The 23,609-nt window shown below is 36.9% G+C and overlaps 4 protein-coding genes and 1 pseudogene across 5 annotated transcripts; 2 read left to right on the plus strand and 3 right to left on the minus strand.

Moving 5' to 3' along the window:
- The first annotated feature begins 2,189 nt into the window (after nt 1–2,189).
- LOC111213528 (DNA polymerase zeta catalytic subunit) lies at nt 2,190–11,076 on the plus strand. Of its 2 annotated transcripts, none has more exons than XM_048760175.1 (22): nt 2,190–2,472; nt 2,593–2,675; nt 2,798–2,855; nt 2,936–2,985; nt 3,080–3,192; nt 3,272–3,314; nt 3,428–3,496; nt 3,662–3,805; nt 3,895–4,075; nt 4,155–4,246; nt 4,331–5,774; nt 5,904–6,098; nt 6,253–6,566; nt 7,006–7,148; nt 7,245–7,827; nt 7,890–8,036; nt 8,127–8,399; nt 8,545–8,652; nt 9,206–9,405; nt 9,491–9,794; nt 9,887–10,501; nt 10,574–11,076. In XM_048760175.1, exons 1-22 carry the CDS (start codon nt 2,361–2,363, stop codon nt 10,745–10,747), a joined length of 5,445 nt encoding a protein of 1,814 aa, XP_048616132.1. In that variant the 5' UTR covers nt 2,190–2,360; the 3' UTR covers nt 10,748–11,076. The 2 variants fall into 2 exon arrangements, with proteins under 2 accessions (XP_048616132.1, XP_048616133.1); XM_048760176.1 differs by having other exon boundaries at nt 2,276–2,472; nt 3,898–4,075.
- A 2,289-nt stretch (nt 11,077–13,365) lies between these two features.
- Nucleotides 13,366–19,493, plus strand: LOC125588628 (mannosyl-oligosaccharide glucosidase GCS1). The gene is made up of 22 exons (XM_048760177.1): nt 13,366–13,833; nt 13,920–13,993; nt 14,068–14,322; nt 14,421–14,589; nt 14,746–14,832; nt 14,933–15,001; nt 15,130–15,226; nt 15,411–15,493; nt 15,843–15,950; nt 16,069–16,190; nt 16,378–16,485; nt 16,560–16,633; nt 16,953–17,078; nt 17,312–17,379; nt 17,694–17,843; nt 17,916–17,969; nt 18,134–18,190; nt 18,308–18,457; nt 18,564–18,655; nt 18,736–18,845; nt 18,949–19,012; nt 19,098–19,493. The coding sequence occupies exons 1-22, from the start codon at nt 13,534–13,536 to the stop codon at nt 19,240–19,242; spliced, it is 2,562 nt and encodes an 853-aa protein (XP_048616134.1). The 5' UTR covers nt 13,366–13,533; the 3' UTR covers nt 19,243–19,493.
- Nucleotides 19,494–20,015: 522 nt separating this feature from the next.
- LOC125588631 lies at nt 20,016–20,571 on the minus strand. Its single transcript, XM_048760179.1, has one exon. It carries the CDS (start codon nt 20,383–20,385, stop codon nt 20,155–20,157), a length of 231 nt encoding a protein of 76 aa, XP_048616136.1. The 5' UTR covers nt 20,386–20,571; the 3' UTR covers nt 20,016–20,154.
- A 759-nt stretch (nt 20,572–21,330) lies between these two features.
- On the minus strand, nt 21,331–22,722 carry LOC125588629 (60S ribosomal protein L17-2-like). Its single transcript, XM_048760178.1, has 6 exons — nt 22,611–22,722; nt 22,499–22,535; nt 22,371–22,411; nt 21,735–22,068; nt 21,584–21,651; nt 21,331–21,505 (listed from the first exon to the last, which is right to left on the minus strand). The coding sequence occupies exons 1-6, from the start codon at nt 22,611–22,613 to the stop codon at nt 21,461–21,463; spliced, it is 528 nt and encodes a 175-aa protein (XP_048616135.1). The 5' UTR covers nt 22,614–22,722; the 3' UTR covers nt 21,331–21,460.
- LOC125589499 lies at nt 22,167–22,290 on the minus strand (annotated as a pseudogene).
- Nucleotides 22,723–23,609: the final 887 nt, after the last annotated feature.

A 23,609-nucleotide genomic window follows, 5' to 3' on the forward strand; every position in this document is an offset into this window, starting at 1 on the left:
CACTGTTCCTTTCCTTTCCTCCTATCGTACACCAGCTCTTAATTAAAACTCTAACCGGCTTTGGTTTCTCTAAATCATCGACTTGTCTGATTGAACCGGTGTTTTTAAACCCGGACCAAACCGGGGCTCACACCATGAACCAAAAATAATCCGGGTTGGATTAATGCTAAAACCAACTAAAATTGAACCAGTTAAAAATTTCTATCGAAACCGTCAAAAACCCGGGAACTGGTGACCCAATGAACCGGCCAAACCCCAGTTCGTATATAAGCCAAAATTTTGTTAATGAAACAATTATTTTTTTGAATTAAAAATAAAATTTATTAAAAATTAATAAAATATTTTCTGTCATCTTTTTATTTTGTTATCTCTACAATTCATGAATTACCAGATTCACAAAGTTTAATATTTACGTCAACATATTATTTTTGTTTACTTCTCATTTTGTTTAAATTTTATTTCATGATCATTTATTTGAAGACTGTAAATAACTGAAACATTTACGTTTGTGAAATTTGTATTTCAAAATATAACTTTTACCTAATGTGTATATAATTATTTTTTAAAAGATGATGTAAATTTAGAGTGATAAGATATGCAAATAAAGTTTAAATGTGCTTTTCATATTGATTTTAGATTTTAATTTTTATTTTAAAGTTTTTCTACACATTATGACTATTTAAACATCTTATTTGATATGCATATTATTTATAAAACATCATTAAAATTAGTTTAATCTAAGAAAACCAGATCGAACCCGGTTCAGACCCGGTCGAACCATAATAACTTATGACCCAAAAAAAGTTTTGGTTCGCTAATCGGTCCAGTTTTAAAAACACTGGATCGAACCAATTTTCTAACGACGAGGATGTTTTTTTAAAAATCTTTTATCATTTATCAACGTATGCGGACAGTGTTATTAAATTGTAAAAACAAATACATTTTTCACTCTTACATAATTCGATTCATCGTCAAATGAGATTTGCACATTTATCATCTTTTTTTCAAAAACACCGCACATTTATCATCCAAAAAATATTCAAAAAATTAAAAATGTAACCAAAAATATAATTTTTTTTTGAAAAATGTATATTCAAAATTTAAAATAAACCCAAATGTATAATTTTCTTGAAAATCCGAGAAAAAAGTACCTAAAGATGTATAATATCAAAAACATTCAATCCATATACAAATTTGGATATTTCAAGTATCCGATATCAGATCTCGTATACAAATGAAATTTGGATATTTCAAGTACCTAAAAATGTATAATGTTTGTTAGTATATAAAAGTGGTGCTGTTCTGAATAGCTATCGTTTCATAAATGCTTCTACGTATGGTATAGATAGTTTAAGAAAGACTCTCTTGACAAGAGAAGTTTCCACTTTCCACAAAAGAAGATTATGTAAACGATTTACCTTACCAAAGGCAACACAGCGGTTGAAATGATCCAGAGACGAACAATTGATACCATACCCTTGTTAATTCCCTTTTCCGAAGTTGCAGTCTAATTCAACATCAAAATAACTAGGCCTGGGCAAAAAAAAACCGGAACCGAAAAACCGAACCGAAATACCCGAAACAGGAACTGGACTGAGACCCTCAAATATCCGAATGGTTTCTATATTTCTATATCCGAAATAACCGAACTGAACCAGAACCGAACCGAAAACCGAACGGGTACCCGAATATATAAAAATGTTAATTATATATACATATAACATAGTTAAATATATATTTTTAATTTAAAAATCTATTAAAAGTATCCGAAAATAGTTGAAAACAATTTGAATATTATAAAGTATCTAAACTACCCGAAAGTATCCAAATAGTTTTATCCGAAATATCCAAAGTAATCCAAAATATTCGAAATTTTATCTAAATCATCCTAATTATTTGATGTTTTACCTTAAATAACAAATATTTTATCCGAATTACCCGAACTATCCAAATTACCCGAACCCGAACCGGAACCAAATGATAACCAAATTTGTTTCGGGGTATTTTTTGGTTCCTAGTTTTACTATCCGAACCAAACCGAATCAAAAATATATAAAGTAGTAAATGGATCCTCTAATCCTCTATGTGAATTACCCGAGACCTGAAATACTTGAACCGAACTGAACCGAACCGATACCCGAAATGCCCAGACCTGAAAATAACACTTTCTGATTAATTCTCTTTGGGCTGTCACACAAAATTCAAATCGACCCACTAGCATATCAGGCCCACTAAGTTATTCCACTACCGAACCGAACCAAACCGCTTGGCTAACTGTCAATTTCGGATTTTGTGGAGACCTAAACCAACCGGCGGGAATCACAATTTCAGGGCTCCGACCAAAGTCTCAGAGGGCAGCCATGGCTGAGTCTCTGTCGGGTCCGAATGTTTTCAGCTTAAGGATCGTTTCGATCGACTATTACATGGCTTCTCCCATCCCTGCCTATGATCTTTGCTACAGCAGCTTCCAAGGTAAAAAAAAAATAAAGCTTCCACTTTTCACCAACATCATCACCATTTTCGTTTAGATTAAGTCTTCTCAAGCAATTTTTTAGCTTTGATTATAACCTGATTTGTTGCTGGAATTTGAAGGTGGCGAAGTGACGGAAGTCCCTGTCATAAGGGTTTATGGTTCCACACCTTCTGGTCAGAAGACTTGCCTGCACATTCATCGTGTAAGCTTTTTCATTTCGTCCGAGCTGTCACTAGAACTCGAACTGGGGACCTCTGGCACATGCCAGTATCCTTATTACATTTGTGGCTTCCTTTGAGTTAGAAAACTTTGTTTCTCTTGCAGGCATTACCATATCTCTATATCCCATGCTCGGATATTCCACTTGATCAGCATAACGGAGGTATGAATCAAGCCACCACTCTATCGACTAGTTCAAGCAACCAATAACATGTTTCATGTTTTTTCCTTTCTTTGCTTCAGTTGATGGAATCATACCTACCATATCACTTGAGTTGGAGAAGGCTCTAAAGGTGTGTGTATTTTTTTTACATACCAAAAGTTAGCCATGGTTTCTTACCCTATGAGCTGCGTTTATGTATGTGTCTGCTTGATATGGACTTGTAGCTAAAGGGCAGTGCTGCTTCAAAAAGGCAACATGTTCATGATTGTGAGATTGTTAGAGCAAAGAAGTTTTATGGGTACCACTCAACAGAGGAGGCGTTTGTGAAGATTTATCTGTATCTTTTGTATTTACTTTTGGTGCAGTTACCCTTTTCTTTGGTAGTTTCTTGTTTGTTCACCTTAACAGTATAATAGCTACCATCCACAAGATGTGTCTCGTGCTGCCAGTCTTCTTCTGGTATGAATATTTTGATGAGACCACTCCACCGTTATTCTGTACTTTATGTATAATGCACAGAACTCAGTGGAAATAGTATACTTATAACGATTTTTTGTCTCCTTTCTCTCTAGGCAGGTGCTGTTCTTGGTAGAAGTTTGCAACCTTACGAGTCTCATATTCCTTTTATTCTCCAGTTTCTGGTAATCTTTCGTTGTTATGTATTTTCACAAGACATTGTTTAGCGACTTGGTATTCTGTTCACTTTAGCAATTTCACATATGAACATAGCTTCTAGATTGATTATACACTGTATTTTTTCTGAAGCTTAAGTCCACTCCTGAAGTTTCTTTGGTTCATTTCCTTAGGTTGACTATAATTTGTATGGAATGGGTCATGTGCATATATCAAAGATGAAGTTTCGTAGCCCAGTGCCTCACCAGTTCCATCCAAGGAAATTTGATTTGGATGATTGTGTGGGACAAGGGATTGACGAAGTGGCTAGTATAAAGGTAGATCGTCAAATACTTGAAGCTCGGCAACATATTGTTTGATAGTTAGTTACTATCTTCTTTTATTTCACAATAATGAAACAATGTAGCAGGCAGATTCTAGTGCTGCTGCAAACGTCAGTTTCCCTGTTTGGAGTTTGTCAACAATCCCAGGTCAATGGATGTGGAATCTCTCTGAAGAATCTGATACACCGTTGAGCCAGAGCCAGCAGAGTCACCAATACAGACGTCAGAGCCTCTGTGAACTTGAGGGAGATACTACTATTAGTGGTAATTCCTGAAACGAAGTATGATTGTCTCTGTTTCATGTACGAAGAGACACCCTTTAAACTAGCTTCTTCTTTTGTAGATATTCTCAATCAACAGTTGAAAATGTACAACTCCCTCTCACAAGCCCAGTCTGATACTAAGATGGTTCAGTCGCTTGTGGCAATTTGGGAGGTTCATCCTAACTTTATTAGTTTTATTCTTTGAAGTTATTTTGTTGGTCTCTTCCCTGACCTAACCTTGTCACTGTTTTCTCAGGAGGAGTATGAAAGGACTGGCGTGTATGATGCACCTATACCCCCTGATCCTGGCAAACCCTCTGCAGCTGATGTGCTTAAGACTATGTCAGATTATATTGGGTTTGAGAATATGCTAAAAGAAATGTATCACGAAGTTGGCATGCCTTCGCCTGATATGAAGCCTGCTGCAGTGTCTTCTGACGTTTCAGAGATGCATGCCAAACCTGAAATTACCGATCCGCAGGCTTTGAGTCATATGGTTGGTACAGGGAGTGAGTTTCCTGCATCAGAAAAGCTCTCTCCACTTGATGAGAGTGGAGAAGCATCACTGGAAAATGATGCGTATATGAAAACACCCACGGACATAGATATACATGCTGAAATACAAGATGCTGAAGCGTTGGGTCTCTTTAAGTGGTTTGCCTCATCCCAGGCTGCAGAGGACATAAACTCCGATGATGAAATTCTTCGGGAAACAATCCTTAGCCCTCTGGTTCCTTTAGCGTCTATGAACAAGGTTCTTGAAATGGCTAGTACAGATTATCTGAGCCAATCCCAAAAGGAATGTCAAGACATTCTTGATTCTCAGGAGGATCAAATTGACTTGGGGAGTTCGACGAAACCTGTACCTTCATCAGACAAACAATCTATTGACACGGAAGTCTCTAGTGATGTTCCCAATATCTCAACTTCAGATGCATCATACGAAAATTCATTCCAGCGATACAGAAAAAGTGAGTTACATACGAGCTTCTCTAGGAGTAGCAAGTCTGTATGGGGGCCTTTACCTTTATCCTTGACAAAAAATCTCCAAAAGAACTTTGACAGTACAAATGCTAGCGATAAGCCGGGTTTACCAAAGATTAGTTCCGACCCCATGAACAATTATACTGTTCCAGTGAAAGAACATCAAGCAGATGTTTGTAACACGATTGGCGGAAGCGTTTTGGCTGGATATTCGCTGCGGGACTTGATGAGGAAAAAACGATTAGCCCTTGGGGACTCGCCTAGTTCACAACATAAGAAGTTTAGGAAGGTTCTACCACTGACTAGAGACTCTGGGGGTGGGAAGAAAAAGGAGCGCATGGCTACCTTGAGATCTGAGGACAAGAAACCAGGTCCTGCTCTTTCTGCAGAAGTTAGTGAACGTTACTTTGGCGATGCTCCTCAAAATATATCTCCAACAGATGCAGGAGATTGTGACTTTAATATATCCACTCAGTCATCTGAACTTCATTCCGCTGATAAGGAATCACAGACTGTGGAATCAGGCATATTGGTGGCCAGCAATAAACTTGTTGGGAATGATATAAATAATGTCAAAAAATCTGGGGATGAGCAAGAGTCAACTGCCAATGTAACTGTTGAGACAGGAAAGTTGATATGCCTAACCTTAAGCAAGAAGCCCCCTTCACTCGGTTGCCTAAGTGCTGGACTGCAGGATTCTTCACGTGATAGATATGGTACTTTTACTCATCTTGTTCTGGTTCTAGTTCTAGTTTGTGCTACTTACAATCAATTCTTCTCTTTATCTTATGTTTTTCAAAACCTTGAGATTACTTCTGATATCTTGTTGTTTCTTCTCTTGGAAGAGGGGAATTCCAAGGAGATCCCATTTTTTTCCAAGGAGGACCCTGAAGTCAACGAAAAGAAACACCTTTCCCAAGGAGCTTCCCTTGGTATTCCCTTGCATCATCTCAATGACGGCTCAAGCCTTTACCTACTGACCCCTGCCTTTTCACCCCCTCCTTTGGATTTTGTTTCACAATGGATATCGAATAACAAAGGTATTGTGTAGAGTTACATCCTCTAAAAGGTTCAATATACATTGCTTAAAGCCCATTTGCCACTGTTCCTGATTAAGATAATAGTTACTGTGTTGGATGTTGTAAAAGCAAGTGAAAATGATGTTTTGTGTTTTGAACTTTTTGAATTTTCCAGGTCCAGTGGATGCTAGTATTGATTCAGAAAAACTACCGTTAGGAGATGATCATGTAATGCCTGTGTCTGAGCACGTGGAGCAGCATGATAACGTTTTTGTGAATTCAGAGTTAAATGCTTATACGGAGTCTGAGATAGATCTGAAAAGCAAAGGAAAGAGTCCTAACCTTAATTTGCAGACCACTGTTTCACAAGAGATGTCTCAGCTCTCAGGTCCTGATGGGAAATCAGGGGCCACTCCCTTAAGTCAAATTGGATTCCGAGATCCTGCGAGCATGGGCGCTGGGCAACAGCTTACAGTGCTGAGTATAGAGGTGCTTTAACTTAATCCCTTTTTTGTGAAGTTACACATAATTAGTCATGTACATTTTGAATTTCATATATGAAACCCTCATTTCATGTTAATCAATTCATGCCACATTTGCCATTTCTCGAGCCTCATAGCGAGCAACATGATGTTCTGTTTTCGTTGTGCTGATCTTACAGTTAATAGAGTAATAATCATTTGTTCAATGCTTGAGAATACTTGGACTTAGAAAGTAAAATGTGCAGCTCGTTAAGTAGTTTGTCTTAGTACATTTATTATGATGTATGTTGCTCATTTCTTAAGAGTTGAGTGAAAACGCCTATTCTATTATGTTACTGCTGTTATTAAAATGCTCTATGTGGCGAAAATGAATGCCCTTACTTTAAGATGATGTTTTCTGGGAAAGGGTTCGTTGATATATGTTATTGATATCTATAAACTTACAGGTTCACGCAGAGTCTAGAGGGGACCTTCGACCTGATCCACGATTTGACTCTGTCAATGTCGTAGCTCTCGTCGTGCAGAATGATGATAGTTTTGCAGCTGAAGTATTCGTACTTTTATTTAGTCCAGATATCATTTCTCAGAGGTAAACTACTTATTTTGCAGCGGAAATATTCGTTCTTTTAGTAATTTCCTTCTATAATATGCCTTTTTCCATCTTGCTATTGTTATCCCACTACAGAAATGTTGATGGTCTCTCTGGATGCAAGTTGTCTGTCTTCCTTGAAGAGAAGCAACTATTCAGTTATTTTATTGAGACTGTATGTAAATGGGATCCGGATATTCTTGTGGGCTGGGATATACAGGGTGGATCCCTTGGTTTTCTAGCTGAAAGGGCTGCACAGCTTGGTATAAGATTTCTCAATAATATCTCCAGGACACCAACTCCAACCACGAGAAATGATTCAGATAATACGAGAAACCTTGGTAACAGTCTGCAGCCAGATCCATTGGTAGCTGGTCCTGATCAAGTGGAAGAAGTGGTGATTGAGGACGAGTGGGGCCGCACGCATGCCAGTGGTGTTCATGTCGGAGGTAGAATTGTTCTCAACGCATGGCGTTTGATCCGCGGGGAAGTGAAACTCAACATGTACACTATCGAAGCTGTGTCGGAGGCTGTTTTGAGGCGGAAGATTCCGTCGATCCCCTATGAAGTATTGACACAGTGGTTCTCAAGCGGTCCTGCAGGTGCAAGATACCGATGCATAGAGTATGTGATACGCAGAGCAAATTTGACGCTTGAGATAATGAGCCAGCTTGACATGGTATGTAACATTTTGAACTTGATTTATATGCAAGTTGTATCCTACTAAATCATCTTTTGCAGATAAATCGCACCTCAGAGCTTGCTCGTGTTTTCGGCATCGAGTTTTTCTCAGTTCTGTCACGAGGTTCCCAATACAGAGTGGAATCCATGCTTCTGAGATTAGCACATACACAAAATTATCTTGCTATTTCTCCAGGAAACCAACAGGTGCGTTATATCAGCATCCATAATAGATGCCTTGCAGTTAATCTTTAAAACCTTTACACGCCTATCTAACTAAATCATGTGATTATGTAGGTTGCTTCTCAGCCAGCTATGCAGTGTGTACCTCTTGTGATGGAACCAGAATCTGCCTTCTACGAGGATCCTGTTATTGTGTTGGACTTTCAATCGCTGTACCCTTCAATGATCATAGCATATAATCTGTGCTTTTGTACATGCCTCGGAAAACTTGCACATTTGAAGATGAACACCCTTGGGGTCAGCTCATACTCTCTAGACCTTGATGTTCTTCAGGATTTTAATCAGATCCTGCAGACCCCAAACAGTGTTATGTACGAGCCACCAGAGGTAATGTGCATTGCTTTTTCTTGAGCAAAATAAATCTTGAATCTAAAGTCATCATATTCAATACAAACAAATGATCTCATTTCCCTTAAGCATCCTTTTCTTGATTAGCTTAAGCATAATAGTCACCTCCTCTTCTTACATGTAGGTGCGCAGAGGAATACTACCGAGGCTGCTGGAGGAAATTCTATCTACAAGAATAATGGTGAAAAAAGCAATGAAAAAATTGACTCCTTCAGAAGCAGTTCTTGGTCGGGTATGGTTATTATCTTGATTAGGCATGTGGGTTCTGTTAGTTCGGAAAATTCGGTTTTTGATTAGTTCGGTTCAGCATAAATCTTACTGAATTAACCCGAAATAAAGTTCGATTCGGTATTCGGCTAGCTTGGTTTTTAGAAATCCTACCGAAGCTTTTGATTTCGGTTAGATATCTGTTTAACTTTGTTAAAATTCTGGTTAAATTTGGTTATTTCAGTTTGAAATTTGGTTAGTTATGTTAGTTTGGTCGTTTTTTTGGGTATGGTTTGGATATAATTTTTTTTAAGAAGAAAACCGAAGTAACCAATTGCCGAACCAAACCAAAAACCGAACTTTCTTAGAAAACCTACCGAATCGAACCGAACTTCTAGCCAAACTAACCAAAATTTCGTTTTGGCGAGTTCTGGCCGGTTCATAATCCCAGGCCTAATCTTGACCAGAGTCCACACTTAATATTTTGACTAGGGATTCTGATTTCATCTACAAACGTTTTCTGCAGTTTTTCTAAAATAAAATTTACAATTTTGATGGTATTTGGTGTTTTCTTCCAGATATTTAATGCGAGGCAGCTTGCTTTAAAGCTGATAGCAAACGTGACATATGGCTATACTGCTGCTGGCTTCAGTGGTCGAATGCCTTGTGCAGAGCTGGCAGATAGTATTGTCCAGTGTGGTCGTAGCACACTTGAGAAGGCTATTTCGTTCGTCAATGAGAATTGGAACGCTAGAGTTGTATATGGCGACACAGATAGGTAAATTTCCATATCTACTCATCTGGATGAAGTGAAGTATATATATCACAGTTTTTTTCTTATGCATTTTAATTACTTGTGTTAGTATGTTTGTCCTCCTCAAAGGACGAACTGTTAAAGAAGCTTTTGAAGTCGGACAACAGATCGCATCTGGAATCACCGAAATGAATCCATACCCAGTCACTCTAAAGATGGAGAAAGTCTATCAACCTTGTTTCCTTCTCACGAAGAAGCGCTGTGTTGGGTACAGTTACGAAAGTCCCGATCAGGACAAGCCTACGTTTGATGCAAAAGGTATTGAAACTGTTCGGAGAGACACTTGTGAAGCTGTTGCAAAAACTATGGAGCAGTCACTAAGACTCTTCTTTGAAAAGAAGAACATCTCTATGGTACAAAATTTGATTTCTTCCCCTCTTCTTAAATTATCAGCTGACAACTGAAGTGGCTTGCTTACATCTGCTTTTCTCTTTTGATTCTGCAGGTTAAGTCCTACTTGTATAGACAGTGGAAACGGATACTACAAGGGAGAGTGTCTCTTCAAGACTTTGTCTTTGCGAAAGAAGTTCGGCTGGGGACTTATAGCACAAGAGACTCTTCACTCCTTCCTCCAGCAGCTATCGTTGCAACCAAGGCAATGAGAGCGGACCCTCGGACAGAGCCACGGTACGCCGAACGAGTGCCTTATGTTGTAATCCATGGGGAGCCAGGAGCTAGACTTGTTGATATGGTGGTGGACCCGCTGGTTCTTTTGGACATCGATTCGCCTTACCGATTGAATGACTTGTACTACATCAACAAACAGATTATACCAGCGTTGCAGAGGGTATTTGGACTTGTGGGTGCGGATTTGAACCAGTGGTTTTTGGAGATGCCACGTCCCACCAGAAGCTCCCTTGGACAACGTCCCTTGAACTCTAGGAACTCGCACAAAGCTAGGATTGATTATTTTTATCTCTCGAAACATTGCCTCTTGTGTGGAGAAGTTGTTCAGGACTCTGCTCAGTTGTGTAACCGGTGCCTGAAAAATGGTGGTGCTGCTGCAACCATTGTTTGGAAGACTTCGAAGTTGGAGAGAGAGATGCAACACTTAGCCACGGTAAGTTGAGAGCTTAGTGAATCTCTCTCTGTAGATGACTTGTTTTTTTTTAATTGATTATCGTATTTACAGATATGTAGACACTGTGGTGGGGGAGACTGGGTGGTGCAGTGCGGAGTGAAATGCAATTCCCTTGCGTGCTCAGTCTTTTACGAGAGACGGAAAGTTCAGAAGGAGCTTCGTGGCCTCTCCTCCATTGCTACTGAGAGTGAGCTTTACCCTAAATGCATGGCTGAGTGGTTTTGACCTCTTGTCACCTGGAAAGTTGATTGTTTATGTATTATATGTTGTGATCAAAGAAGCATTTTCGTCAAGGACTTGTGGACGTGGATGTAAAGATAGGAGTACAGTGAGCAACGTAAATCTCTGTGTAATGTAGATCTGTGTTGTTGTATAAGTCCGAGTATATAAGCAAATCTTTTCTAAAAAATGAATTTCTTTTTCTTTTTTAGGCAGAACAATTATACTCTATTTTTATAAAAGTCCAATGCTTTTTATTACTTGTATGGCAGAGGTACGAACCTGCAGATGTATGAACCAATACTGTAATGAGCTTTGATAATTAGAGGATGGAACTAATATGCCAATAAACCTTCAGATATTGAAATCTGTGACGACTGCAGCTTTTGTTTTGTTCAAGTTTGTTTTTCTTTTGCCGGTGATTTTAAGTTTGTTTTTCTGAATACACACTTAATTTGTGCTTTTTTTTTAAAATCTATTTCATGCGTTTTAATCCACACATGTTATATATTTATGTTGTCTATTATTTTTAAACGTTTTTTTATAAGTTTACAAGTACAAAAAATTATATGTATATATAATATAGTATATGACTATGTATAAATTTTTATATATTAGTCACCGTATAACCAACAAATGATGACGTAAAAAAAACAAATAATTTTGTCCGTTGTTTTCTCTAGACTTATTATTATAAAACTACTACTGTCATAAAAAAATATTATTTTCTTTTTTTGACTATGGCAACTGCTCTGCTAATCTACCAAGCCCTAAAACTCTAAACTTTAAAATATCTATTCATTAATCTGTATCAAAATACCTAAATTTATAATAGATAGATAAACAAAAGAAATTTTTAAATAGAAGCAAGATTCACAAATTCATATTCTAAAATCAAGAAAAAAAAACTAAAAAACTAATGTGGTTAGGTAGGTTAGGGTTTTTGTTTGTCTAAAATGAGTACTTATTGGATATAGAAATGAATTTGTAATCATATTAAACTAAAAAATCTTTGTAGGTTAAATTAAAATAATTTCCTGTAAGCATATCTTATATAATAAAGTAATTTTCTATAAAAAGTTATAAAAGTTGTCAAGTGTCCTTCATAATTTTACATTTTCTCTAATTTTTTCCTTTTCTTAAAACAAGTTATGAAGAGCTGTCATAAAAGATTCCAAATACTCAGTTTTAACTATATAAACTCTACATACATAGAGTTATTGTAAGCTTTGAAAAATAAAACTGTTTTTAAAAGTAAACAAAACATAACAAAAATACAAGTAAAGCATAATCAAAAACTCAAAATATAAGCAAAACATAATAAAATATAACCAAAATATAAAAAAGAGAAAATTTAGGTTGTAATTTAAAACGTTAAACTTATTATAATCCCAACCAAACTCAGTCTTAAACCAAACTGAGATAAATTTTAGTTTTATTTGAATATCTATATCCACAAAACCAATGTACTTGAATCAAACTTAATCTAAAACATGAATGTGTATGTATATGAAAATATATCAGCAATTATATCAGAACACACCAATTTTTTTTTTCATATATTAAAACTAGCATTAAAATATTATTCACTAGAAAAAAATGTGCCATCAAAATTTTGAAAAACATCACCATCAAAGATCTATGGAACAATTTATGTGTGGCATCTAGGTTGACTAGTTCAGAATGGACAAGATATGACTTGTATCAAGTTCTCACAGAAACAATTATATCAACACTATAGTAGTTTGTTGTCAGGTTTGTTTCCATAAAAAAACATTATGTATAGAAAGTACTTACTGCCTGATCTTCAGACATAGAGATTAGATCAAACAGATTTTGTTTCAAATTCTTCTAAAAATGCAGTAAAAGAATCTAGGGAAATCGGGATCGAAAGTGAGCGCGCTCTCATCCGAAGCGTGGGTTACTTTCGGCAACCAGTTTGATGTGAAAGAAGCCAAATCGATTCTCTAGCGTTGTCATGATCACGGAGTCAATTTCTTTGACAACACTGAAGTTTACGCAAATGGTTGCTCTGAGGAGATTATGGGTGAGTTTGGTTTACTTTATACTTGTATTTCCGAATAATTTAGCTAGATTACGTGCTATTTGATTTGATCAAACCAAATATTCAACTTTATAGATCAAGTACCGACCAAGTAGCAACTACACAGCAAGTAAAGAATAGTTGTGTCTACCCTAATATTTACTAGGAAAATATGGTTTGTTATTAGTGAAATTGTCTATAGTAATTTGTGTACAATGTAACATTGAAAATTTTGAGTAAGATAAGAAATAAAAAGACACAATGTCTTGTAATGTAAATATAATTCTGGTGCTCATTGTAGGTGGAAATTATGAAGTTCATGTTTGAAGGTTATTTCTTACATTATGCTAAAGACTTCGTATAATTTTTTTCTTTATAATACGCATAATTTGTATTTTCATGAGATTTGAACAACAATCTTTTTATTATAAAAGCATTGATAAATTTTTAGTCAAACCACAAATTTATAAATAAATTTTCGTCGAGAAAACGTAAACTTAAATTCAAATTGAAATAATTGAAGTCTCTGAAAAAAAAGAAGTATATAAAACGATAATCTTGCTGAGAAAACTGATCCCGTATCAGTTAGGACTTATTAGGAGTTTAATTAGAGGCCAAATACGATTAGTCAAAGTCAACCCTTCACACTCTCCCTCCCGACTCCACTGATCGTAGCAATCAATCACAAGGCCCAAATCGTTCATAAGTTATCGATTCGCATTCTCTCCGACCTCCCGATACTGCGATCATGACCGGAGCAAGCCGTCGGAGCGCGCATGGTCGGATCAAATCATCATCATCATCATCATCATCTTCCGGCGGCGGTTCGCTTCGTTATCCGCCGAGCATCCGCCGAGGAGGCAAAGGCAAGGAGCTCGTGTCGATCGGCGCTTTCAAGTCGAATCTCAAGATACTGGTAGGTTTAATGCTTTTAGGGATCGCAATCATCTATTTCGTCATCAATCGGATCGTTGTTAGCCACGAGTCGCAGAAGCCGCCTAGGGTTATCACTCCTTTCCCTGCTCCGAAACTCATGGATTTGTCTATGGTATACACTCCAATCTTATATTGACGATTCGTTCCTTTGCTTGTTCGTGGGAGAAATTGAATTGAATCGTATATGTGTGTTACCAGTTCCAGGGCGAGCACAAGGAGAGCTTGTACTGGGGAACGTATCGTCCTCATGTTTATTTTGGAGTTCGTGCGAGGTAAGGAAGAGAGTTACGGTTCTTGTTTTATGTGAACTTTGGCTCCTTATTGTGGTACATTCATGGAAATGCAGAACTCCACAGTCACTTGTAGCTGGATTGATGTGGCTTGGTGTTAAAGACGAGATGTATGTTATGCGCCATTTCTGCGAAAACTCTGATGATTTAAGCTCATTTGGATGGAGAGAGCACAATGGGCGTGATTTTGGGAGGCAGGAGCTGGTTGAAAACGATATGATATTGGAGACTAGTTTTGTCAAGTCAAAGGGTGATGGTAGCTCTGGTTATGGAGGGGATTGGTCTGTTCGGATCGATGTTAAAAATAAAGGGTATATTGCTTATTTTTTCACTAGTGTGTTCTGCTTTTTGTATTGCACTGTCGACTGAGTGACAAAGTTTTTGTTGTTTTTCGTTGACATTAAACTAGGTTGAGTGGTGATGCAAAAAGAAGTGCGCATCTCTTCTTTTATTTAGCTGATGAAGGTGGCAGTGTTCTGAATCTAGGCCGAGATGCTTTAGATTTTCAAGGGAGCTCTCGCCTGGTTTCTGGTTCACGTGAAGACGTAGGAGATTGGCAGATACACTTAAGATCAGAGGTAATTTTTTTTTTACTTGAAGTGCTCTTTAGAGATCTTAGGATTTGTTTAGCTGTGTCTTGCTGGAAGTGGATCTGTGTGTGATTTGACATTCTCGTGTGTTCATCCCCTGATGCTCATCTGGATGTAACCATTTTAATTGTTCTTCAATTGCAGAATCAGCTGGAGACACATTATTCCGGTTTCAAGACGCCTCACATATATAATCTGTCTGATCTAGTTCAGCGAAATCTCGCTCTGCAGGTCTGCTAGTTTTTCAGTTCATTGAAAGGGCCCAAGGTAGTTTATTATATTTCCTATGAAGATGGCAATGATTAATGTCTCTTGGCTTGTATGTTTTCAGGCTAGGAAGTTTGGACGACTTCAGCTCTCTGACACATCAGAGGACTCTTCCAACATTTACGTCTTTCAGGTAATCAGTCTTAATGAGATGTATGTGTGTATACTGTTGTATAAATAAAACGAATGTTCTCAACTCCTATGGAATCTATGATCAGTAAGTTTGCCGTTTCCAGTGTCAACATATCTTTTGTCATGCAGATTTCTGGGAAGCTTCCATTTACCATAGATATTCCCTTCGTCTCCGGGATCAGAGGAGAAAGTTCAAACGTGGAAAAACGTTTAATAAGTCTTACAGGTTAATTACATGTAACTGCTTCGCTAGGGATTAATAATTATATGTATCCGCTGTGAGCTATTTTTTTTTGTCTCCGGCAATGAAAATGTTCAACATGGAATACATTTTGAACACTAATGTCGTTGATATTGTCCAATGTTATTGTACTCACGCTGAGTTTGATATATATATATATTTCACGTAGGTTTACCACTCTCTGATCTACTTAGAAAAAAACATAGAGAATTCGATGCAAAGTTTACCGAATGCTTCAACATTTCTGAAGAGGTACGCTACTTTTTATTATAAAATGTAGGGACTTCAGTCACCCATGCTAATAGATGATCTTTAGCGCAGTCATAGGTCTTGTCTCATAGATGATCTTCATGTAGCTGTGAACTAATCTTCACTAACAACATTGTCTGGATAAAATTTTCTGTATTTACTTTAGCACTTTCATTGTTTACCGTTCAGAGTCTCCTTCCACTAGGAATAATTCTTCTCTCTCTCTTCTTATGTGCATTTCTGTCTCTTCTCAGTGGCGAGCATATGTTGTCATAACGTACATATAGTTTATAATTTGTATCGATGCCTATAGACCTGATAGGATCTCAATCTCAGTTTCTTGTGGTTCCAGCATGATTCCGAAACAGTGAGGGTTGGCAAGACTGCAATGGCAAACATGATTGGTGGCATTGGTTACTTCTATGGTCAATCAAAAATTTATGTTCCCAAAAGCAGCCAGGCAAGTATTTCCGTCATGTTTATTATGTATCAATTTTTTTTCTCCTTTTATGTTCTTCCCATCTGCAAACTAGGTAAGACCTCTCACAGAATCATACAATTAATATCTTCTATTGCAGCCTGAAAGTGGGGATAATCACTTGCTATATTGGCCAGCCGAGCTGTACACAGCCGTTCCAAGCCGGCCTTTTTTTCCTAGGGGCTTTTTGTGGGATGAAGGTTTCCATCAATTGTTGATCTGGTATGTTCTTATTGATCATTTGTATGTTGAAGATTTCTTTGCTATGATTCTGTTGTGATTCTTTCTTAAATTGATTTTCTGAAAGCAGTGTTTTTTTTCATAGAAAATACCATATTACAGAGTAAAAAGCTATAATCATCCTACTGGTTGATCATTCTTTTGAGTATGTTGTGTGGGCTGTGAGCAGGCGCTGGGATTTTCGTATTACCTTGGATATCGTTGGACGCTGGTTAGACCTATTGAACATAGATGGATGGATTCCGCGTGAGCAAATTTTAGGTGCTGAAGCTCTGAGGTATTTTACAGTCCCTCCCTAACATTGGTAGTCAATGGTTATTGATCATTTTTTGAGAGTTTCTTTAACTGCAGTAAGGTTCCAGAGGAGTTCGTAGTTCAGTACCCGAGTAATGGCAATCCACCAACATTATTTTTAGTGATACGTGGTAAGAATCTGTTGTACTTATGCCTATTTTTTTTTGTCATGGCTCTCTATTTATTTTTCCTGTAAGCCCTCGTGCCATACAAATTAGTTTATTCTAATGCCAATCCCTGATCAGCAATATCCTTATCAGCTTCCTTCTGTTTACTTATATTTATGTTCCTATTACAGTTAGATGTTTATAACGTCTTCGATAAGATCATACGAGTGCTTTCACCTAGCTACTCAGTTTCTGGATTAAAAATGTGATTTATTTATGCAAAGTTAGAAAAAAGTTTTCAAAATCAATATAATTCCATTTAGTGACAATCTTCTTTTTCCAGATCTAATAGATGGTATAAAGACGGAAAAGTTTATCGCATCAGAAAAGGATGAAATATTGTCATTCCTTGAGCGGGCTTCTGTTCGCTTAGATGCATGGTTTCAGTGGTTTAATACTTCCCAAACAGGTAACATCATTGTTATCTACTAGTTATCTGTTGTAAACCAGTTTATAGATTTACAGTATCATTTTAGCATTCAACTGCTCTGTGTTTTAGAGCTTGTAGTATCTTTGTTTAACAATCACAGTTGGATCACTAGTTGTTAATCGTGATCACTAGATGTGACTAGCTCTTGTCTTCAAATGGTACTACAGTCTTAAGCTATATATTATGTTTTTCATGACTTGGTTAAATACTAGGAAAGGAGAGAGGAAGCTACTTTTGGCATGGCAGAGACAACACAACAACTCGAGAACTTAACCCTAAGGTACTGTTTTTCTATTTCTCTTTAAAATGCTATTGCAAGCTATATTATACTGCAAGTCTCGAGTCTCAAATGATAAGGTTTTCTCTAACGTAACGTTCATTCATGTGCTCTTTATCGATATATGATAACAATGATTGAAGAGTTTTTGCTGTGGTACCATATATTCCTGTTAGTGATAAGATGTCTCAGAATTATTCTGTGTGTGGGCGATGTTTTTTAGTAGGCTAACTACTTAGTTCAGTTCTTATCTGCGGATTTGGCAGTTCCGTTGACAGATTTTCAGAGATAAATATAATGTCTTATATTTTTTGCAGACGCTTTCCTCCGGGCTGGATGATTATCCCCGGGCTTCGCACCCAAGTGAAGACGAACGACACGTTGATCTCAGATGCTGGATGTATCTCGCTGCAGATTGCATGCATTCTATCGCAGAGCTTTTAGGAAAAGAAGATAAATTTTCAAAGGTTAGCCCAAGATAGATAGCAAAAGGGTCTCCCTTATTTTTTCTTCACTTGTTACTGACGTAAACCCTGCAGGAGGATTACAATTCAACTGCCAAGCTGCTTTCAAATTTCGAGCTTTTGAATCAGGTCTACTCTCACTCTCATCTATCTGATGTCAAAATTGTCTCTTTCATTAATTAATAATGACTCTGTAGTTTGGTATATATGTAACCGCATTATAAAGCACATGATTGTATTAACGTTTTCTTCTTTCCATATTCTCTTCTCATTCACTGTGAGTTTCTGCGCAGATGCACTATGATAAGGACCATGGGGCTTACTTTGACTATGGTAATCATACAGAAAAGGTAAGAGAAGCTTTATAAATTAATAGGCTTAGTATTTTTTTTTTTTTTGTCATAAAAGGAATAAATAGGATTCTTAGTCTTTTCGTTAAACCAGATGTTGCGTCCATTGATCCACAGGTTAAGTTAATATGGAAGGAGGTTATTTCAGAAAATGGTCACCTTTCTCGGCAGCTTGTAAGGAAGACTTCCGGAAAACCTAAGTTAAGATTGGTTCCTCAAGTTGGTTATGTCAGCTTCTTTCCCTTCATGTCTAGAATCATCCCAGCTGTGAGTTTTTGTGCTAATATCTATTCCGTTATCTGTGATCTTTGAAACCTTTATGGACCCGTTACTTTATTATCTAAATCTTCACATATTTTTTTGGTCGGTATAGGAATCTCCAATCCTGGAGAAACAGCTTGATCTCATTTCAAACAGGAGCATTTTATGGAGTGACTATGGACTAGTTTCGCTTGCCAAAACCAGGTGATCCCACAAGGACGAACGTAACATACTCAGAAAATTTTAGTTCTTCCATGATAAGAAAGAACATTGTTTTGGTGCAGTTCGATGTATATGAAACGTAACACTGAGCATGATGCACCATACTGGAGAGGTCCTATATGGATGAACATGAACTACATGATTCTTTCATCTCTGCACCATTACTCTACAGGTACTTTCCTATCCTCCAACATAGAAAAGAAGACTACAAGGCCTCTACTTTTTTTTAATTACATCAATATATGTTGGTTTACCTTGTGTCAAATTTCTTGCAGTGGATGGGCCATATAGGGAAAAGGCAAGAGGAATTTACAAGGAACTGAGGAGCAATTTGATAAGGTATATATATTTATACGTAGATGCATATGGTATTTGCGATAGAGGTTTTGTAGGATATTAAATTGAAGCATGTCACAAAATACAGGAACGTGGTTAGAAACTATTATGAGACAGGGTACATCTGGGAACAGTATGATCAAGATAAGGGAACAGGCAAAGGCACACGTCTCTTCACGGGCTGGTCTGCGCTTACCTTGTTAATAATGTCCGAAGAGTATCCTATATTTTGAAAACCTCTTACTTCAAACTTAAGGAAAAGTAAGTTAAAACTACAAACATGTTAGTTAGAAGATCAGTTTTGATGTGTTTAGGGCTTTCTATATTCGACTCATGGTTGGTTTATAGAGAAGGTGCTGTAACATATCTTTGGTCGAGGGGTTGAGGTATGTCTCAGACTTGTGTACGTTATGTGCCCAAAATGACTATCAAATGTTGGCATATTAACTTAACCTGAAACATTATTAGAAAATGGTTGGATCAATCAAAGACGCCCATCGATAGCTTAGCTTGTATTTCTCCATAAAAAAAAAGTCTGTAATGTTTGATTGATTAAAAAACAATCAAAAACTTTATATCATTGCTTTTCTTCATTTCATAATACCCAAAAAATGGTCGTGAATGTTTAAACAACATTTTTATATTTATTCACTTTATTAATTTCCGTAGTATTCTCCGAATAAACAACACTTCTCAATAAAGATGCTTGTGCCCATCCCGCTCATATGGACTTATTATGACGATGCAAACTCCTTCGTTAGATAAGGAAATGGTGGAGGGTGGAAAATGTTAATTGAAGATTGCTTGATGAGGTCAGGATCGAGTAGGACTCTCAACTTAAGAAGTATGGAACCTTGAATAGTTGGTTTAATCGGTTTAGAGAATATCAGGAAACAGAACAAGAGGGTATAAAAGTCGCGTGCGTTACGATTTTAGGAACTATCTTTTAAGAGCCATTCGCTTGATTGTGAATCTCCAAATTGTTTGATCATATTCTGGGCGAGAGTTAACATGCAAATCAACTGTTATTCATGTTATCAATCACATTACTTTTACATTATTTTCATCTACAAGACCATAATAAAATACTTGATAATTACGAAGATGCAACCAGTAAAAACGATATCACTAGACATTGTGAAAAATTACCAGCAGCTAAGTTCAAGAGCTTCTTGGAAACGCTTCTCAAGTGTAGCAGGATCGCCAAAGACTATCCGACCGAGACCGACCTCTTCACTGTCCGATGTCTTCTTCCATGGCAAAAGAAGATCGAACATACGTCTCGACTTAAAGGCTGGCGATGATGGAGACTGATTTGTCGTTTTGTGGCTAATCAGAGGATGTGAAAGTATGAGCATTGCAGCTGATGGTGCCATTGATGAGGGCTCAGAAAATCTTTGACTATAAAGAATTGGTGATTGTTTTTGATCTGGATTTTGGAGAAGGCATGTGTGCTTCAATATATAATCAATAATTGTTGGGAACAGATAGACATGCAGAAAATTTAAAGTGATGGAGGAGAGTAGTTTTCTGTGGGAGCCGCTGAATTTGATTGGACGGAAATACTAGAATAGTTATTATATAAAGGAAGAAAACTATGGCATGTGGTTTAACAAGTCTTGCTTGTGTCAAAACCATGTAACGTAGGAGTTGCACACGCAGTTCCTATGGGCGCCATCTGATTTTTTCTTTAATTTTATAAGAAATTTATTAATACAATTATTTCAAAAATTTCCGAAAATATTTGAAGAGTTGAGGTCCAAATCCGTTGTATTGAGATCAAAAAGGCTAAACTGCTTCATTACAGCGAAATGTAAAAGGTTTGGAACCAAGGGGAAAGGTGATGTTAGGTAACTGTTTGATTCTCCTGGAACAAATCAGGGAATCAGAGGCATGGGTTTGAGACAAGCTGGAACACGGCTACAGACTAATAAACATAGGAGAGAGTTGGGGAAGAAGGTGAAACAGACGATGATCTCTGAGCTAGACGAGTACAACATAAAGACGGCGACTAGGTCCTATTGTCCAAGCGACTGAGGATGACAAAGGGACACGAAGAACATTTATGAAGACCGTGTCTACTACTGTCTATTTCCACGTTAGTTGTCTCAACAAACATTCATTCAAATCTTTAGGCCAAGGTTCTTACACAATAGGTTTATCAAAAGTTCTAATCCAAGAAGGCATAACAGAAAACAACAACGGCATTATTACGTTAGTTAGATTAATGCAGATATAGATTTCCACTTTAGTTAAATGACCTAGAAGGCAGATATAGATTTAGCAAAAATATTAAGATAGAATAAAATACTACCAGCACAAAGATTAATAGTTTCATAACATTGAATAATCCAAGAAAATCTATCCATTATCTTGCAAAGATGGAGAGACAAGGGATCAAAATCTCTTTCAGGAACACAAAAAGTAGAAGCTAAAAAAAAAAAACAAAGCTTAGGCAGATGATTTCTTCGACTTGGCTGCCAACTGAGTCTCCGGCTACACTTATCATAAACACACAATATGAGAATCCTGATATTATCTAATCCAGATATTAAATGAGATTAGAGCAATTACCTCTTTCTTGACAGACTCTTCCTTCTCAGACAAAATCAGCTCAATGTGACATGGGTTGGACATGTAAGCTGCAGTCAAGCAAAGACCAAATGAGTCATTATATCCAAGAGAAAAACATTTCAAGACAATTACAAAATCTAAAAAAACTTACGGTTGATTCTTCCGTGAGCACGGTAAGTCCTTCTCCTTTGTTTCGCAGCCTGGTTCACTTGAATGTGCGAAATGAAGAGCGCATCAACATCCAAACCTTTCACCTCAGCATTGCTCTCGGCGTTTTTGAGCAAATCAAGAACGAACTGAGCAGACTTAGCAGGCCAACGTCCTTGACCATTGGAGTGCCTGTTCTTAGCTTGAGCAGTCCTTCCAACACCTCTGCAGAAACGGGTGAAGGGAATAGCCTGCTTGTGAGCTATCACATCCTCAAGGTACCTCTTGGCCTTGAGCAATGGTAGCTTCCTGATAGCGTGCGCTGTTTCCCGAGTGTTCTGTTTTTTTGAAAAAGAACAAATACACTACCATGAGAACTAATCAACAGAACAAGAATGTGGCATCATCATTAACTGAACAATTAGTCACTATAATCAAATGTACCATCATGTACTGAATCTTTAAAGCTATAAGAAAATGAAACTAAGATTCACCCAATCACGATGACCAATTCACTTTCCCTGAAGTATACGTGAGATCTGTAAATTCTCTGCTTTTTCTCAATCAGGTTTAATCTCTACCATTCTACTAATCGCAAATCTAACTAACTTTAAAACAGACGATAGAGAGAGTTATATACCTTGAAGTGAACCCTAAGATCGGATCCTCTAGCCTTGCAAGCTGCAAAAAAATCAAAAGCAAAATTAATCAGCAAAAAAAAAAATCGAATATAAAAGAGTGAAATGGTACTGAGAAGGGAGCTTTTACACTTGGTCTGATTGTCAGGTTCTTGCGAGTACTTCACCTGCGAAAATAGCAAACGAAGAATAAGAAAAAACCAGAAGTACGATTCGTGCGAGAGAGAGCTTAAGCAAGTTACCATGGCTGCGGCTAACGGAAGGAAACGGCTGCAGGAGCGATTCGAGAAAAGTTGTGAAGAGACTTTATAGAGTGAAACGGCATTAACCCTAAAATATAGCGGAAACCTATTTTTTTTCTATCAACGTGGGCCTGCTTTAGTCCCTATGATATAAATTCATGGGCCCTTAAGTAGCTCGTTAAGACTTTATGAATTAGGCCTTATTTCGTCCCTAAACTTCAATTGACAAAATATACCTCTATTAGGTGAGTTTTGAGATTCTTCATGATAGAGCCAACATCCTCTGATCTAATTTTGGTTAAAGATTTTTTGTTTAAATTTCACATCTGAATTTTGAGTCATTAATCATTAAGCTTATACTATAGAATTTCTTAGAGGACTAAAGGATTGTATTCACATTTGTGTAACTACATATTTGATCTGCTGATGAACATTTTCTTCGTAACCTTTGATCGAAGTTATTTGAAGGGGTTTCTTTTGTTCTGAGTAACTTTACCGTCGTTGATCATGTCATATAGTATATAATAGATCCTCTACCTTTTAAGATAAATTTATATAGAACAATTAAAATCACTTTTAGCTGATGCGTAAATAGATCGTATTGTGTTTTATTTTATTAGTGTATTTTATTAATATATATATGATTTTTTATTAGTGATCATTTTTTACTAGTGTATAAACGGCTATTACAAAATAATGGTTATACATTAATAAACAACGATTTAGTATTATGCTGTGTTATTTTGTGATTTGATGCTCATTTGAATCATAATATTTAGTGATACGCTTTTAACATGTATGTTGTGGTTTAAGTACACAAAGCAAATATCTTTTTTTTTTTTTAATTTAATGAGACATCTTCTGTTCTATGTGTTGTCTATCTTTTTTTTGAGAGAATACAGAGCTAATGTTTTATAACAAAAGTTTTGTATCATATAATACACCCAATCAAAATCCATTAAAATACTCTATTGGATTATCTCCACATATTTTGTAAAT

Source organism: Brassica napus, chromosome C6 (genome assembly GCF_020379485.1).
Source record: "Brassica napus cultivar Da-Ae chromosome C6, Da-Ae, whole genome shotgun sequence".
Classification (NCBI taxonomy): Eukaryota; Viridiplantae; Streptophyta; class Magnoliopsida; order Brassicales; family Brassicaceae; genus Brassica; species Brassica napus.

Bases quoted from the DNA above. Each gene is read 5' to 3' on its own strand.
- LOC111213528 (XM_048760175.1), top strand. From the start codon at position 2,361: ATGGCTGAGTCTCTGTCGGGTCCGAATGTTTTCAGCTTAAGGATCGTT. The intron at 4,076-4,154 runs GTAATTCCTGAA...CTTCTTTTGTAG, and splicing joins GGGAGATACTACTATTAGTG to ATATTCTCAATCAACAGTTG. The intron at 9,795-9,886 runs GTACAAAATTTG...TTGATTCTGCAG, and splicing joins AAAAGAAGAACATCTCTATG to GTTAAGTCCTACTTGTATAG.
- LOC125588631 (XM_048760179.1), bottom strand. From the start codon at position 20,385: ATGGCACCATCAGCTGCAATGCTCATACTTTCACATCCTCTGATTAGC.
- LOC125588629 (XM_048760178.1), bottom strand. The intron at 22,069-22,370 runs GTATATAACTCT...TCAAAAAAACAG, and splicing joins ATCTTAGGGTTCACTTCAAG to AACACTCGGGAAACAGCGCA. The intron at 21,506-21,583 runs GTAATTGCTCTA...TGATAAGTGTAG, and splicing joins AAGAGTCTGTCAAGAAAGAG to CCGGAGACTCAGTTGGCAGC.
- LOC125588628 (XM_048760177.1), top strand. From the start codon at position 13,534: ATGACCGGAGCAAGCCGTCGGAGCGCGCATGGTCGGATCAAATCATCA. The intron at 14,590-14,745 runs GTAATTTTTTTT...CTTCAATTGCAG, and splicing joins AGATACACTTAAGATCAGAG to AATCAGCTGGAGACACATTA. The intron at 17,970-18,133 runs GTCTACTCTCAC...GTTTCTGCGCAG, and splicing joins ATTTCGAGCTTTTGAATCAG to ATGCACTATGATAAGGACCA.